Source organism: Phaenicophaeus curvirostris, chromosome 1, assembly GCF_032191515.1.
Source record: "Phaenicophaeus curvirostris isolate KB17595 chromosome 1, BPBGC_Pcur_1.0, whole genome shotgun sequence".
NCBI classification, from domain to species: domain Eukaryota; kingdom Metazoa; phylum Chordata; class Aves; order Cuculiformes; family Cuculidae; genus Phaenicophaeus; species Phaenicophaeus curvirostris.
In genome coordinates this window covers 109,420,098-109,436,675 of record NC_091392.1, presented here as the reverse complement: position 1 = coordinate 109,436,675, position 16,578 = coordinate 109,420,098, and the positions used below count along the sequence as shown (strand labels likewise).

The 16,578-nt window shown below is 39.0% G+C and overlaps 1 protein-coding gene across 1 annotated transcript; it reads left to right on the top strand.

Moving 5' to 3' along the window:
• Window positions 1-271: 271 nt before the first annotated feature.
• MRPL39 (mitochondrial ribosomal protein L39) lies at window positions 272-10,501 on the top strand. The gene is made up of 10 exons (XM_069870722.1): window positions 272-393; window positions 2,019-2,225; window positions 2,558-2,697; window positions 3,190-3,289; window positions 3,932-3,999; window positions 5,390-5,502; window positions 6,693-6,758; window positions 8,020-8,173; window positions 9,063-9,110; window positions 10,339-10,501. Exons 1-10 carry the CDS (start codon window positions 342-344, stop codon window positions 10,447-10,449), a joined length of 1,059 nt encoding a protein of 352 aa, XP_069726823.1. The 5' UTR covers window positions 272-341; the 3' UTR covers window positions 10,450-10,501.
• Window positions 10,502-16,578: the final 6,077 nt, after the last annotated feature.

The following is a 16,578-nucleotide window of genomic DNA, read 5'->3' as shown; positions in this document are numbered from 1 at the left end:
GACACGCGACGGGGCCTCTTGAGTAGAGAGGTAAAGGCTCAGGGGACCAGGGCCACCTCCCTCTGCGCAGCGGCGCGCCCCGCCGGCCCCGCCCCTCCCAGATGGCCCCGCCCCCTGTTGTCCCCGCCCATTCACACAATTCCCCGCCCATTGGCTCCTCCCATCTGGCCCCGCCCCTTCCACGAAGCCACGTGATTGGCCACGCCCCCTCCATTGGCGCCTGTTGGCGGCCGGTGCTCCGCAGCGCCACCTGGCGGCCGCGCTTGAAGCTGCTGCCGGAACGGCGGCGCCGCCGCCGCAGTTTCCGGCGGGGCCGGTGCGGCGGGGCACGCGGGCCGAGCATGGCGGCGCGCTGGGCTGCCCGGGGCCTGCGCGGCGGAAAGCGGGGCCGCCGTGAGTGGGGGCCGTGGGGGCGGGCAGCCGTGGGCCCTGCTGCGAGGGGCTGAGGCGGGTTCCCCGGTGGCGGGGCCGGGGCTCTGTGGCGGAGGGCGGGTCCTGTCGGGGGGACCCTGTGTGAGGGAAGAGCGTTTGCCGCCAGAGAAGGTCATTTTGATACCATCGAAGGTCCAAAAAGAAAAGGAGGGATTTGATACGAGAAGCAGTTATTATTACAAAACGTGGAATATTTGACTTAAGCTAAAGTAAGGTTACGTTTTGTGTAAGCAATTGTGTTGTTTGACGTATAGACAGAATGTCCCTCTGACAGCGTGTTTTCTTTCAAAAGATTGTTTTCCCAGACACAGCTCGTTCTTTGGAGATGATAACGCCTTATGCACAGCGTGATCTGTGCCTAGCAGCTGTGTCTGCTGCGATCTCCTCTGTTTGTAGCCTTTCCCATCTCCAGTGTAGGATCAGGCAGAGCTGGAGCCAGCTCCAAATCAGCAAGGGATTTGACTGTTGTGAAGTTCATAATAGCATTACAATTAGTCCTTGGAAAGTAATAGAATTTTCAGAAGATTTCTGGGAAAAATTATCCCTGGGCATGTGAGTGAGAAATCCATCCTGTCCCAGCTCTTGTCTCGCTGCACACGATGGATGGAGATTGCTCCCATGTGTTGCCCAGGCCTCATAAAAAATGCTTGCTTTCTAAAACTCCAAAATGAGTCTTAGAGAGTTAATTTGCCAGCATTTTTGGTATCAATTCAAGCTCTCGGTGCTTTAGAGTTTACTGTTGTTTTTTTCCGTAAGCATTGCAAGGCCCAGGAGCTGCTGAAACACTCACCGTAGTGCATATTTACTGGCAGAGAAGAACCTGGGGGTGTTGGTCAACAGCTAGCTGAATATGAGCCAGCAGTGTGTCCAGGTGGCCAAGAAGGCCAACAGCATCTTGGCTTGTATCAGAAACAGTGTGGCCAGCAGGACCAGGGAAGTGATTCTGCCCCTTTACTCAGCACTGGTGAGGCTGCACCTTGAATACTGTGTTTGCTTTTGGACTCCTCGCTGCAAGAACGACATTGAGGTCCTGGAGTGTGTCCAGAGAAAGGCAATGGAGCTGGCGAAGGGGCTGGAGAACAAGGCTTATGAGAGGTGGCTGAGGGAACTATCCTAGAGAAAAGAAGGCTGAGGGGAGACCTTATCCCTGTCTACAACTACCTGAAATGAGGTTGTAGTGAGGTGGGTATTGGTCTCCTCTCCCAAGTGATAGGTGATAGGATGAGAGGAAATGGCTTCAAGTTGTGCCAATGGGGGTTCAGATTCTGCATCAGGAAAAATTTTTTCACTGAAAGGATTATTGGGCACTGGCAGAGGCTGCCCAGGTAGGTAGTTGGATCACTATCCCTGGAGTTACTTAAGAGATGGGTACATGAAGTGCCTGGGATACGGTTTAGTAGTGGACAGGTGCGGTTGGACTTGATGATCTCAAAGTGCTTTTTCAGCCTAGCAAGTCTATGACTCTGTTGAGACAGACACGCCGATCAGCAGTGCAGTGGTATGTCTTCCTTTCTGTAGAAACCAGCGTCTTGTAAAGAGACTTTGAAAACTCCTTATTGCTTATTTTGGATAATTTCTTTTACCAGGGTTCATCTCCATACCAGCTGTTTCCCGACTGACATCTGATGAAGTTATTCAGATGCGTAATGAGCTCTTTACCAAAGAGAAAGAGAGGCAGTTGTCTCTTTATCCACGAATTGAGAAAATTGAAGTGAAATACACTGGGAAATCGCATCCGGGCACTGTGTTTGTAATGAACAAAGCTTTGTCTACTCCGTACAATTGTGCTATGCGTAAGTGAATGACTCTTAAGCTAATGGCATGTCACTCATGATGTAAATTTGTTACTAATTGAGGTATTTGTTATCTAGATTTGAAATGTTAGTATTGACATTTTAATGACCAAGATAACAGACATGCATTCAGAATATTTTTTTTTTAAAGTTTAAACTACATTTATTCTAGAATACATCAGCAGAAATGTTTTTTTGAGGCTCTGTTAACAGCTTATCCTTCCAAGCTGTTTACAAAAGTGAGGCTTGCACCTTGTTATTACAAATGCAGGGACCTGAATTGCTAACTCTGGGAGTATAGTTAATAATTGTATTTTTTTTACTTTCTTTAGACTTAAGTGAATGGCATTGCAAGAAATCTGTTCTAGCTGTCGTGGATGGTGAAGTCTGGGATATGTATAGACCCTTGACCAAATCATGTGAAATTCAGTTCCTTACTTTCAAAGATGAAGATCCAGAGGAAGTAAATAAGGTAAGTCTGTATATTATCCCATTGTAAGTGACACTGATTATGACTGCTTGATTCTGTATGCCCTTTTCTGTTCCTTGTTCATCTGATTTCATGACCTATGTTATTGTGAAAGTCCAGATGTTTTTAATAGTTGGTTGGCACATCATGGTTATCATTAGCTGGACCTGGCTGTGGCCTAGGTGATGTGTAAGCATCTCTTTCAACCTATATGGTTGTATTATTCTATGATTTCAGATTTAAATATCTCCAGGCAACATCTGGCTTGCATTTTAAATGCAATTTTGAGTTTTGTTTTTTTAATTTATTCTATATGGAGAATCATCTCCAGATAGAAGTTTAAATACCGAAGGAGGTGATGTTTGGGTTCACAGCTAGGTTTGTGTGTCATTCAGTTGAGTGTTGGTACTCCTTTGGAACAAGTAGCTGATGTTCACCTGGTATGGGTTGTTAGCTCCTAGGTAATAAATCTGTGTTTTGAAATTCTCTTCATAGGCCTATTGGCGTTCCTGTTCCATGATCATGGCATGTGTGTTAAAGAGGGCATTCAAAGATGAGTACTCAGTGAATCTGATTAAAGCTCCAGAAGTGCCAGGTGACCGAAGGTTTTTTTAATGTTGATTACCTTGTGTTTTTGCTGCTTCTTCAATGAGTTTGTAATAGTGTTACCGAAAATATCAGAGGGTCCTTTTCCAATGACTGAAGGTACTTAGTATTGATATGTGTATGACAAGGTGTTGTTGTAGCCTCTAATTTATAGTCACTGCACTGAGAACAATTTTGTTGTCAAAGTACAGAATGTTGTCTTTGTGGTAACTGGATTTCAGTCTACTTTAGGATTTCATAGGTGAAGGTAGTAACTTAAGGACATAACCTTTTTATTGTGATGTTACATGAGTAAGGTATTTAGAGGAAGTAGTGTGTTTCTGTGAAATTTGCCCTAATAACTGCATAACCTTGTGAGCACCTACGTTAGTAAAAATGATGTATGCATCAAGTTGGAAGATTATTGAAGTACAAACAGGGCTAGCAGCAATGTTGCTCACCTGTGACCTCACACAGGTTTAGTCTGTCATTTGACTGTATAATCACAACTGAGCATTTTTGTTTTACCATGGATTTCTTGTGATAATTTTGTTTTTCTTCTTATTCATTTTTACATATTTATAAGTGTGTGTTATGGTAATGAGTACATACCTTGTTACAAACATGAATATTTTTCTCATTGGAATTACAGTGATCTCTGGAGCTTTCTGTTACGATGTGGTTTTGGACAATAGACTGAATGACTGGAAACCAACAAATGTAAGCACAGTCACGTCTTCCTTAAAAAGTTATGAAGCTTGCATTGTTTTTCAGTGGTTCTTTTCTAATGGTGGGGAGAGGGCAGTGAGTTCTTTTTATAAGGTATATAGAATAAAATGGTTTGGGTTGGAAGGGATCTTAAATATTGTCTAGTTCCAACCCCTTTGCCATGGACAGGGACACCTTCCATCTACTCTAGTATTTTATTTTAGGTCAGGAGTACTCTTTGGAAACTAATCTCCATATTTACCGTATACTGGCTTTCATGCAGAGACTGGGTTTCTTTCAAATGAAATTAAACCTCGAGCTGTTTTCTGGACTCTTACAAGTTTTAGGTATATGGGACTAGAGTAGCTCTAGTCTGAAAGAGAACTCTCAAAATCGTTGGTGTGGCTGTTGGGACCTCAGTGCCATTTTTGTTCCTATAAACATCTACTCCTACTCAGCTGCTCTTGCCTGGTAGTGTAGATGCAACCGTAGCCCTATAGCCTTTGTATGAACAGAGCCCTCTGAAAATAAGTATGTGTGTAATGTGTGTATTTCCTGGTAGCGATTTACAACATACTCAGTTTATTGTTGTAAAAGAACCGTGGCCACATTCAGCCAAAGCTCTGCTTAATGGTTTGCTTATATAATATTTCACACTCTTCAGTAAGTCTAATAACCTACAAACCTTTGAAGTCTTATAGCCATTTCATAAGCAGTGGAATCATGAGTATTTTACTCATCTGGTGCCTATTCTTGTTCTTATGTCCAAATATCAGCAGAGGTGTGTATTGCAAACAAAGCAGTGTTGGTATGATGCAGAATTTTTCTTCAATATGGTCTTGAAGTAACTTAATTTGAAATATTTTTCTGAGTTACATTATAAATACAGTTTCTCCTAGTAACAATTTCTTATTTGTTGACGAATCCGAGTATGCCGAGATTTGGATTCTGGACCAAGGTGATCAATGTCTGTTTATTACTTATTCAGTACTTTTAATTTTGATTCTGTCAGAATAGAGGCCGTTTATAAGTGGAATCAAAACTCTGGGAAACAGCATACGCAGATTAATATTTAACAGTTGCAAGACTGTATATGTATATATCACATTGGGAAAACCTGAGAAGTTTAACTCCAATTAATACATGTTGTCTCTGGTGGAAAAATGCTGATTGATTTCACTGGGCAGTAAATCAGTCCATTCAAACAACAATGATCTGTGGCAATCTGTTGCTGATAAATAGTAAGAGTTACAATCCTATGGCCATATTATTATATTTAGGATTTGTAATAGATGATCCTTATTGTTTTGACTCATATTTAGTGTCTCCTGTGCTTTGTCTATCTATCTAATACAGCTGTGAAACAGTGGTGACAGTTTTATCTGTATCAATTATGTTTTAGGACAACTTCCGTTCTCTTACAAGGGATGCCAAAAACCTAATTCATAAAGACCTGCCATTTGAAACACTGCACGTTGAAGCAAAAGTAGCACTTGAAATGTTTCAGCATAACAGGTAAGTGTCTGAATTTGCCTTTTTTTTTAGAAAGGCAATTATAAATTATTTTAAATCTCTTATTGTTTTTGTAAATCTAAAATAATATGGGATAGGTGACGTAAGAAGGTACTTCTCCAAGTACACTGAAGGAATGTGCCTCTGTTTTCTTCTTCACTCTCCCCCCACTTCATTTTTAATGTTCTCTCCGGAGGCCAACACCAGGCACCTTTACTGGATGTAGTTTTGTGACAAATGGAAAGACTAGACTTATTAGTTTCATAGTGAACTTCAAGGTTTCATTGCTTTTAAATTGAAGCTCTGGTGATTAGACTTTGCACACGAGTTACTCTCAGCCTTTACTGAAAGGCTTTCATACTCAAAGAATTTTTTTTCATATCATGGTATATTCAAATGAAGGTTTGATGAAATGCAGTTTTTGAGCTCTGCAAGGGAAGATGGGTAAAATGCTCTGGCCTGTGCTATAAAAGGCTTGTTCAAAAAATTCTGTTTGTCTTTGCTGAAAAAACACCTAAGCTATGTTATGAGAAAAAGATTTTCTGGTCCACAACTTTTTGGAGATTGAAGAGAAATAATAAATAATTTATCACTTTGTGAACCAAAATAAAATAATGCTTAAAGCTAAAGTTGCAAAAATACCTGGTTTTCTAGCTTAATAATGAAGATGATATTAATGTGACATGCAGATGAGCATCTTTTTGCAATGTTGGCTGGCAAGCATTGACAGCGTGTGTAAGCTGGCTTTTGATAATAGCTTTAGACATTGTTGGTATATTTGTGTGTATAGAAAGAGCAGAAAACACTCAGCATTCTTGCAGATGAGCTGCTGTTGAGCACCACACATTGCATAAAATCAGGTTAAGTGATCTGATAGTCTTCTTAAGTGAACTTCTTGTCTTTCATGTGACTGAAAAACCTCTTATTTTTATTTGAACTAGTGGGTTCATTTTATCTTTCTGAATAAAACTGCTGAGAGAGAGTGTGATCCTCCTGTAACATATACATGCTTTATGAAACATTCCAATATGTGTTGTCACAAAAAAGTAAGAATTTAATGCTGTTTCAAATCTGATAAATACAGGCATGATTTTTAAGAGTACTCCTTAAGTTGATCTTCTAAGTAGTCTTATAAGAACTGGGTGTTAAAGATGAGGATTTTTTAATTTTTTTTTTTTTTTTGTGTTGTGCAGATACAAAATGGAGATTGTAGAGCAGAAAGCTTCTCAGAATGCGGAAAGAATTGTAGCATTACATAGGTGAGCAAAACTGAACTCTCATTCTTTAATGATTTACTGAAGGGTTTGATTGCATTGCAAGTACTTTCTGCAGGTGAGAAGAGTAACTTATTTGTGATGGTTTTCAATTTAGAAATCACTTTTATTTGTTACTGTCCCTAATCTGTCTTAAGTTGTTGTTTGGATAGGTTTTCGGTTTCTTTTTTTTTTTTTTTTAATACAACCTTTGGTTTTTAATGCAACCTTTATGGTACTTAGCACTTGGTGGTTCTTACTACATTTCTGTTTCATGCTATGTTAAAGGTGGTAAATGCCAGAGTAGTCTTACTGGTTTAAATGCTTTTACATAAAATCTAAGTAAATCTCTAGAACTTGGTAAGTTAAATAAAATACAAACCAAATACTTGTTTGAAAACAAGAGTTAGCCTTGTATAATGGATTTTTCTTCCAAAGTTGTCAGGATCTTCCTAGCAAGCTACTGTCTTGTAGTGCTAGATATGAGAATGGAGCTGGCTCCTGTGGTACAGTGTAAGATGAAAGTTTTTAGGCTGGAGACAATAAGCTTGTGTTGTATCTCAAGTATATAAAAGAACTTGTCACTAACTTAGGCTAGTGTAGGATATTCAGTTTTCTAGATGTCTAGATTGTTATGCATTAGGTTGTGGAGTTGCACATCTCTCCAAGGAAAAGATATCTTTGCAGTCATGATTCTTGACGTTTTAGAATGATGTGTCTGTGGTTCTGTCCTTCCTCCCACACTCAATTTTGCTCAATAAGAGGGAAAATGGGCTTACCTGTTGATTTCCGGGAGAGGTTTATTCTCAACGTTCTGCTGTACTTCTTTTTGTTTCTCACGTTTCTTAGTTGATTTGCAGTTTTCCAAGACCTGAAAGGGAAAGACTTGTGCAGGTTGTAAACTGTGTACTGTGGAAAATGTGTCATCTTGGAGACAAATCTTTTTCTGGTGAATGGCAAGAATTATTCTGCTATTAAAGCAAACATGATTTTGAAGATTTATTAGACCCAGGATCTTCTTTGTAGACTTGAGGTTTATATTTCACAAATTCATCTTAAGAAATTGTGTGACCTGTTGTTTTGCTTCAGGAAACCTATAAATACTGAACTGAGGATTTATTTTGATTTGGACTGGGATTTGCGTGGATTTTCTTTCGTCTGTTTTGAAGATAGGAGTTTTCTAATAGAAAATAGAAATGAATAGATTTGTACTTCTTTCCAAATACATTTGACATAGTGTGTTGGTTTTCTTTTTCCCTCCCGTTAGATTTGGTGACTTTGTAGATGTTAGTGAAGGCCCTCATATTCCAAGGACAAGTTTCTGTTTCCAATATGAGATAACGGCAGCCCATAATCTTCATATTAACCAATCTGAATTGATAAGGAGATTCCAGGGTGTGTCCCTGCCAGTCCATTTAAAGGTAAGTAATCCATTTTGTATATGTTTTTCTTCCTTAAGTTAGGGCATTTATCTTACTTTCTGATCTTTATTATATGCTGTGCTAGTAACTGAACTTAATTCGGCGCTGAGAACAGTAGCAGAAAAGGAAGGCCCGTGATGATGATTGTGTTGGATATTTGGATTTGTTTTCCTGGAATTATTGTGGATGTGAAATCAGAACTAGAAAAGCTTGCTTCAGAGGGCCTTTGATGTGTTTTTCAGTACTGAATGCAATTTCTGCATGGATGTTTTCTTCACCTTGCCTTAGTTGGTTGTGGATGCTAATCTTCTGAAATTGAGGCTGCTGACAGTGTTTATTCAGATTCAGGAAAGAGCATAACATTGAATTTATACTCACGATAAAGTTTACCATTTTAAAGTCTTTAATGACACTGAACTAAGACTTAATAACAAAAAAAGTCCTAGTACTGGTCAGTCTTAAAAAAGACTTTGCTGATCAAAGGTGGAAGCACGAGTCTTTCTTCCTGTTCCTGTTGCCGTATATGATTTTGACCTGTGGTCTAACACATGGCTGTTGTCTCAGTAGAGGAAGTTCTCAAGGCACAAGTGAGCACTGGGTTCCTCACCTCCTCACCTCCCTTCCTCATCACAAGATTTTAATTCCTGTCTTTGCCCATTACCCCCTTGATGATTTTACACAATGAGTGGATATGCTCAGCAGACATGTATTCAAGTCCCCCAGAGGAATATGGGCAAATTTGACATTCTAATGATAAGCTGTAGTGTCTGAATTAGGATTGTTATGTTTTTGTGCCATCATTTCTATAGACTTGTCAGAATCTATTGTATGAGAAAGTTTTTGGGTTGTTTTGACCTTCAGCAATGTAATTCGATGACATTTAATACAGGCTCACCACACCGTGTGGCACAAACTGCTGGAAAGATCGAAGAGGCTGGTAAGTTTTGCTAGTGGTAAAGTATGGCTCACCAAATATAAGATATGCTGTGATTGAGTAGAATTTGAATGGTTAGAGATGGGTAAAATATTCAAGAACGTATCATTAGAAATGGAAGTGTTCACAGGTGAAGAAAAAAAAATCAGCTACTGTGTAGTAGAGGATATGATAGTATTGCTTCTGAAGTCTGATTATTATAAAACCCTATTATAAAACACTATTCAGTTGATATAATTTGTACTATTAAAAAGAACCCAAAACAAATTGTATTAGGCTTGCCATCCATGACTCTGGAGTTGTCTGCTTCTGAGAATCCCACATGTTCTCTGTAATAATCTCTCTAAGCTGTTGTTAATTATTGCTTTAAACTATGGTAGTATTTTTCAAATTAAGCTCTAAAATTAATGTTGGTATCACACGTGTAAAATTTAAAAGTATTTTTTCCTTTTTAATTGTGAACATGAAATAAGAAAACTAAAAACTGGAATAATATATTTAAAGTTACCTAGATTTTAGGTAATAACAAATTTTCTGCCACAGATTTGAGAGACCGAATGTGAACATGTTTCTTATAAGTAAATGTTGGGATAAAACCTAATACCACTGGGTGAACCTGGATGGAAGTTACTGGAGCTAAAAGGGAATATTATTTCAGTAAACTGCATAAATGGACTGGTTTTGGCTATTTTATGCCAGTTTAAAACCTACATGGAAAATGAGAGTTCCTTGGAAACATTCTTCTGTTTAAACAGCCAGTGTTTCAAAGTTGAAAAGTACTTATCCAAGAGAAGCTTTACAATGGCTGAATAAATACCAAAGGAAGTCAAGATAAGTGGAACTGTAGAATGTTATAAGCTGCATACAACCAGGGGCTTACTATCAGGGCATCCTTAAATCTAGGAAATCTTCATAAGTATTAAACAGCAGATGTTTTGGAGCCTTCAGACCAAATATTTTACTTATTTCTGTGGCAAGAGTGAGAAGAAAGATTCTGTATGCCTACTGAGACTTGTTAGCCAAGAACGTGTTCAGAACCTAGACTTTTAACGTTTTTCTCTGAAATTAGTTTGAAGATGCTTGTCATTCAGGTTGTTTAGTTTGGAGACAATAATTGTCTTTGTAGGCTGTCTTTTTTTGTTACAATACCGGTATGAGGGGAGGACTTCCAGGATCGAGGAGAATTAAATAATTAAAAAAAAAAAGTAACAAAATTGATATGTTTCTGCAGGTCTCTGATGAAAAATATTTGGAAGCAGCAAAAGATGGAACTGAAGAGGCAAAAGATGGAACTGAAGAGGCAAAAGATGGAACTGAAGAAGGAAAACCTCTGTCAATTTAAATTACTTTACCTTCTGAATGTATATAATAAATTTTTTTTTTTACATGTCTAATTTGTGCTACGTGTGTAAATATCTTGGGTAATTAATTTGAATTCTGTAGACCTACGTAATGGATAGATGTAAAACTGTTATAAGACATTTCAGTCCACTTAAAATTTCACTTTAAAATAAAAGGGGAGAGGGGAGATAATGTTTTATTTGCCACAACTAATTTTTTTAGTTACCCTTGTCCTTGCCTTGACAACAGTTGTCTGTGTTCATACATCGTCCTCTGTTATTAGTGCGGTTTGGCCTGCAGACTGTAGTTGAACTGACAGTTGGTCTTGATATAATTTCAAGATCCCTGATTAGGTCCTTCATGAAGAAAGTATTTCTTTCCAATTTCTGACCTGATGTATTTGTTTCTTGCTACAATTTCCTGATGAAATTCCATGGACTTCTTTGCCTACAGCAATATAAAGTTGAGACACAGTAATTTTACAGAAAAAATAGAAAAAGAAAAAATAAGGCCTTTTCAGAAGCCCATAAAGGGTTACAAAAAGTTACTATTTTACTCATCTTGATTTCCTGTGAGAATTTAAATTAGATATTCTATTGTGTTTCCGGTTCAAAAGACTCCATTCAGGAGACCACTGTGTAATTGTCATTGCTTTGCTAATACAAAAATAGCAGAATGTAAGAGCTGAAAAGGTCTTTGAGTTTAATATTTTCTGCTGTAAAAGTGCAGTTAAAGATCATTTTCCGGAATACCTGCTATGTAGTCCATTATTTGCATCCCCAGTGTAGTGAGATCTATTATGTATTTTCATTCTTTGATATTTAAATAGGGTGACTTCAATTAAAGTTCACAAGGGGTTTTTGTTAGATGACATCTTCTGACATTTTGTGTTTTCATCCCTAGCTCATTAGAGCTGTTCTCATTACACCAGAAGACATTTTATTACTTTCTGAAATGCTAATATTTTCTCTGAATTTTATCCCAATTACGATTTTAACCATTTACTTCATCATTTGCTTCTTAATCAATTGGCACTACAATTCTGTAAAAGCAGTAAAATACGTTTAGGTAATGAAATCTTAATTAAGATAGATAATAAGTTAATAAATGCTGAATGTGTCAGAGCACAGAGGAAGAAATGCAGGTGGCAAAAGCAGCTTTTGGTGAAATTGCAGGAATCTGCTTAAGGTATGTGTTAAATCTGTTTGCTGCCATGCATTTCTGTGCTTACTGCAATCTTCAGCTATTCAGATCCACTGACATAGAGTGAAGTCTGTCAGTATGCTAACAGCTTGGGACCTCTGGTTTAGCTTCCTATTAAATAGAATGCATCTTAAAGGATAGCCCATGCCTTCTCAGAGTAGGTGAAAAACTTTTTCTTTTCCTCAGGTTAGTATTGCAGAGGTATCAGATGCTTATTTTTTCAAATAAGGTTTTTGATTCAAGGTTTACCTTAAGAAACACACATACACATTCCCTATATTTTCTTAAGATCATGTATAATCTTTGCATTGGACTTTAAATATTTGTATTTCTTTCAAATCCAGTCTTCCAGTGTATACTTCAGCTTTGTGCCTGGTGCTACTGGAAAAGCAGGTGTTGGTTCCTGTATGCAGGAGCACAGAATTTGCTGGTGGGTTGTGTGTTTTTTTTTTTTTTTCCTGGAAGTACCTGCTGTCTCCAATCAACCCACGGCTATAGTGAAACGACACCAGTGGGATCTGATGTGGGTGGTTTGTTTTGAATCTTCAGCAAGTTATATCACCAACCCACACAGTCTCCTGATGTCTGTTCTGTATTTCAGGGTTCTAGTTCAGAATTCCTCCTGGGTTCCACCACCTGAAGAAGAAAGTGATAATGCTGCTCTTCCTTAGAAAATATTTTAACCTTAGCTGGAATTTCATGTTTCAAAGCTTGTCTGGCTTTTTTTTTTTTTTTTTTTTCCTGTAAGTGGGAGGGAGCCTGGATTTTAGAATGTCCTGATCTAAGACAAGTGGGTGTGCGACTGTCGGGAAGTTTCACCACAGAGCGTGGTGAGCCTGCAGAGCTCGTACCGCTAGGTGGGAGCAGTGGCTTGGGGAAGAGAGATGCTGTCTGACCGGCAGGATGCGGGGGCAAGAGAGTCGCCCTGCGGGTACACGGATGAATCCCCGTGGAAGGGACTTCTTCCAGTGCAGAACTACTTTAGTGAAACTGCCTTTGAGGGCTGCCAGCTGAAGTTAGCATGATTAAACTTACCCCTGCTTTTCTCTGGAGCTTTGTGCATAAAAACGTAGAAGCTCAAACTTATGCAGAAATTGGTGCTGGGTCACTCTCAGCTTACGTGGGCTCCAGAAGATGGGTTTTCCTTTAGGACAGAAAGAGCTGGAGGACGTTTTAGACAAGGGCCAGGATTCTCTCAGAGGATAAGGCAGTTAAAAGAGAACTGTACAATAGAATGTAGTGTCCCATTCTTTCTTAGCACCAATATGATGGTGACAGCATGTTTCGAAGCAGATGTAAATTCATTTTCCCATTTTCCTGTTCTGCTAGAGAAGGATTTGGAGCTGCAGTTGCTGGGGGAAACATCTGTGGCTGGGTACTTTGCCACTACTAGAAGAAAGTTCCAAATGTTTCTTGGACAAGCATGGGAACAAATGAAACAGTGTGCAGGGCAGTCAATGAGCAACAGGGAGATCCAGACCTCAGGCTTAAGGACATTGGTTTTGTATAAAATGCTGAAAGTGTCTAGTAAGAAGAATGTTACAGCAGGTAGGCTCAAGTAATGCTGCCTTTATCTTTTTGGCTCAAGCATTTATGAACTTCAGCTGAACCACAGGGTGGAACCAGCCAGGCTGGTTATTTGGGGCTGTGCTGCGACATACACCTGCAACTGTACCTATAAATCAAACTTAAAGCTGTGGGGTAGTGTAAAATACCAAAATGAACTTAGGTATGGCAAAGCTCTGTGTGTGGATTCTAGATGTGTGTGCATTGTTCTGCCCACCATGGGGCTTGACACAGTCTTCTCCACTGGAAGCAGCCAAAAGAGACCAGCATTCAAAAAAAGACAACAAAGTAGATACTGTTATTTCTCAGTGCTGAATGCTGTAGAACCCAGAAACTACAGGGATTAGGGTACATGGACAAAAGAGGCTGCAGAACTGAGTAAAGTCCCCTCCTTGGCTATTTGTCCTCTTTTAAAAATTGTTTTTCAGGTGCAGTGGAGCAGTTTTTACTTTATCCATTCAGTAGAAGAAATGCAGAGCCAGCTAAAGGTAAGGAAGAATCTATTCTGCAAAATACAGATGGAGAAAGAGGAAGGCAGTTTGATTTAGGTCAACATACGTGAGCAGAAGACAACACTGGCCAGATTCTGATAAAAAGTAAAGAGGGATGAAATTTTTTTATGGTGAAGGTGGAGAGACACTGGAATGGGTGTTTCAGAGAAGCTATGAATACTCCAACCCTGGAAGTGTTAAAGGGTAGGTGAATTGAGCAACCTGATCTACTGGGAAGTGTCCCTGCCTATGACAGGGAGGTTGGAACTAGATGATCTTTAAAGGTCCTTGCCAACTCAAATAATTATTTAATTCTGTGATGATGAGGAAAAGTCAGCAACTGAAGCCTTCTTCCTTGTGCATATCAATAGTAACTCCATGGTTTCTTACATTCAAGTTGTTCCTCCTTCCACACCTTGTTTGAAAGAAAGTCAAAACTTCTCCAAATTGCAGAATTTTTGCTCTGAGATTAGGACTCTTGAGTGTTCCCTTTTATTTATTGATTTTGTTAAATAAACCTGTCTGTAACACGGTTAAAGCTACATATTTTCCTGATCCTAAGAAGTGTTAGTGGGAACTTTGAGCTGAGTCAGTTCCAGCTTTGTATACACATTACCTTACCAAATGAGATAGGTTTTTCCAAAGAAATATTCTGTAATTTGTGTTATCATGGATTCTGGAGCTAGAAAAGGCAATTAGGATACTGTCTGACTTCCTTCATAACAGAAGGAATTAAATGTCAAGAAAGAGTTGTTTTTTTCTTACCAAAGGATGTGAAATTCTTCTTCCTTGGGAAATTGAACACATGCAAGTGATGAAAACTTTCAATCATCGGTAGACGTCAAGTCCTCTTATGACAGTACCTAGAATGAGCTTCCCATTCTATTTTAACCTCTGGCAAGCAGTAATCTCTTGCTGCTATTTGGTAACTTATCTAATGCTATACTGTTCAGTTTATCACAATGCTTTGTTATATTTGAAGCCAGTGAACTTGCTGGTGCAGCTAGATTAATTTTTTTTTTTTTTTTAGGGAATTCAGACACAAGAACTCAATGTCATAGAGGTGTTCAATGGGAAGAGTTGGCAGTGGATATTTCTTGAAGAATCCCAACTATCTGAAAATGGTAATGCTGTCATGCTGTGGTCTTTCACAAGATTTAACCCCAGTCATGGACAGCATTAACATTTTTTCAGAGTAAAAAGAAAAGCTATTTTAAAATAGCTGCTAATATAGTATCTGTAACTCAATATGCCTGCTTTTCTAGGGAATCAGCTATGCAGAAAAGTACATATAAATGGTCTAATGACCATATGTATGTATGCTATCTGTTCTTAAGTTTGCAGGTTACTCAAGTTACATTTTAAAGAACGAGAATGCAAGGGAACATATATTTGACTTTCATAGCATGACTATGAATCAGAATGGTGAGTGGCTAGACCCATTTTCTTCCTTAATATACCTTCCATTGGCATGTGTCTGTATAAGGTAGAAATGGGAAGTCCAGGCTGGGGAGTGGAAAGGTGGGGTGAAGTAAGGAAGTCAAAGTTGATCGTTGTTTCTGTACTGTGTCATTCACAAACGCTGAGGACGGCACTGTATTCCAAGTAGACTGCTCTAATGTTAATTAAAACCTTTGAAGAAGAGAAAAAATCTTTTACTGGTTGCAGGCTTGGGGTGCTGGGCAGTGAATGAGACTTCTTTGAACACAATGAGGAACCAAGGAAAAAATGTGTAATTTTCCTTCTGCGAGCACAATTAATGTAATAAATGTAATCACTTCATTAATACTTCACTTTAGTCTATACATCCCACAGAGGAGTTGAAGTTGTGGAGACAAATTCAACAGCATCTCCAGATTTCTGCATTTCATAGAAATCTTAGCTTTAAAATTGTCTTTCTCTGTCAGTCACGCAGCTATACACTCTGCAACTGTGTCAGGGCAGGGCTGGGCTTGCTGCTGGTTCTCTGGTAACTGTACCACAGAGAAGACAATCAGCAGTGACCAGCAATCTAGGACTCCCCTGCTCCTAGGGACTGGGGGACCACCTTGGCTTCAATAAGAAAACTGATACTGCCAAATGTTGCCTCAAATGAAGAGGGAAATCAAACTGCATTTCACTGTTTGCCCATAGTCTCAGGAAATGAGAATTTCTATTGACTCTCCTTTCTTTTGCCACAATTCCCACCCCACTTTCAAAGCTATTTTTTCTGCAGAATGAATAGGAGTAGGTTTTTCTTTAACAAGATGTGCTTTACCACATTGAGAATCCCCTTGAGCTATGGCTCTGACTTTGGAAGGGATGAAGCTGGCTTTTCCTTATTGGTGGCCATAGCCCCTGGCTCTGTGCACCCCTGGGGAGCTGGTGAACTTATAGCCTGATTTGGAAAACTTTTAACACCCTGCAGCTGTTCTTTCTGAGTGGAAAAATCACATTCAGTGAGACTGTTTGTACGTGAGACTGTTTTATATGTGAGACCATTGATTCATAAGTGTCTGCGGTCTCAAGGTGCTTTGTAATCATACCTCATGCTGGGGGTTCACAGTCAAAACACTGCAAACAGAAAAGGGTATATGTACTGATACAGAACAAACATTAACCTTATTTCTTAATTAATGGTGAGTACATTGAGTGTTTTTTCCCCCTCTTCTGTTCTCCCATGCAATTAATGTTTCTTAACTAAACTACTCATAAAGCAGGTTTAATTCAAGCATAAGATAGAGAGTTTTAAAGACTGTCTCCGTCACTCAGATTTTCTGACTGAATATTCAGTATCTATTTTGACCTTCCACAAAATAAATATAACAATACTTTCCTATTTCTCTAGAATTTTTTGGGACCTCTTCTAAAGTTTTAGAATGCATTGGTAA

Coding starts and splice junctions, on each gene's coding strand:
- MRPL39 (XM_069870722.1), top strand. CDS start 342: ATGGCGGCGCGCTGGGCTGCCCGGGGCCTGCGCGGCGGAAAGCGGGGC. Junction 2,698..3,189: donor ATCCAGAGGAAGTAAATAAG/GTAAGTCTGTAT, acceptor TTCTCTTCATAG/GCCTATTGGCGTTCCTGTTC. Junction 3,290..3,931: donor TAAAGCTCCAGAAGTGCCAG/GTGACCGAAGGT, acceptor TTGGAATTACAG/TGATCTCTGGAGCTTTCTGT.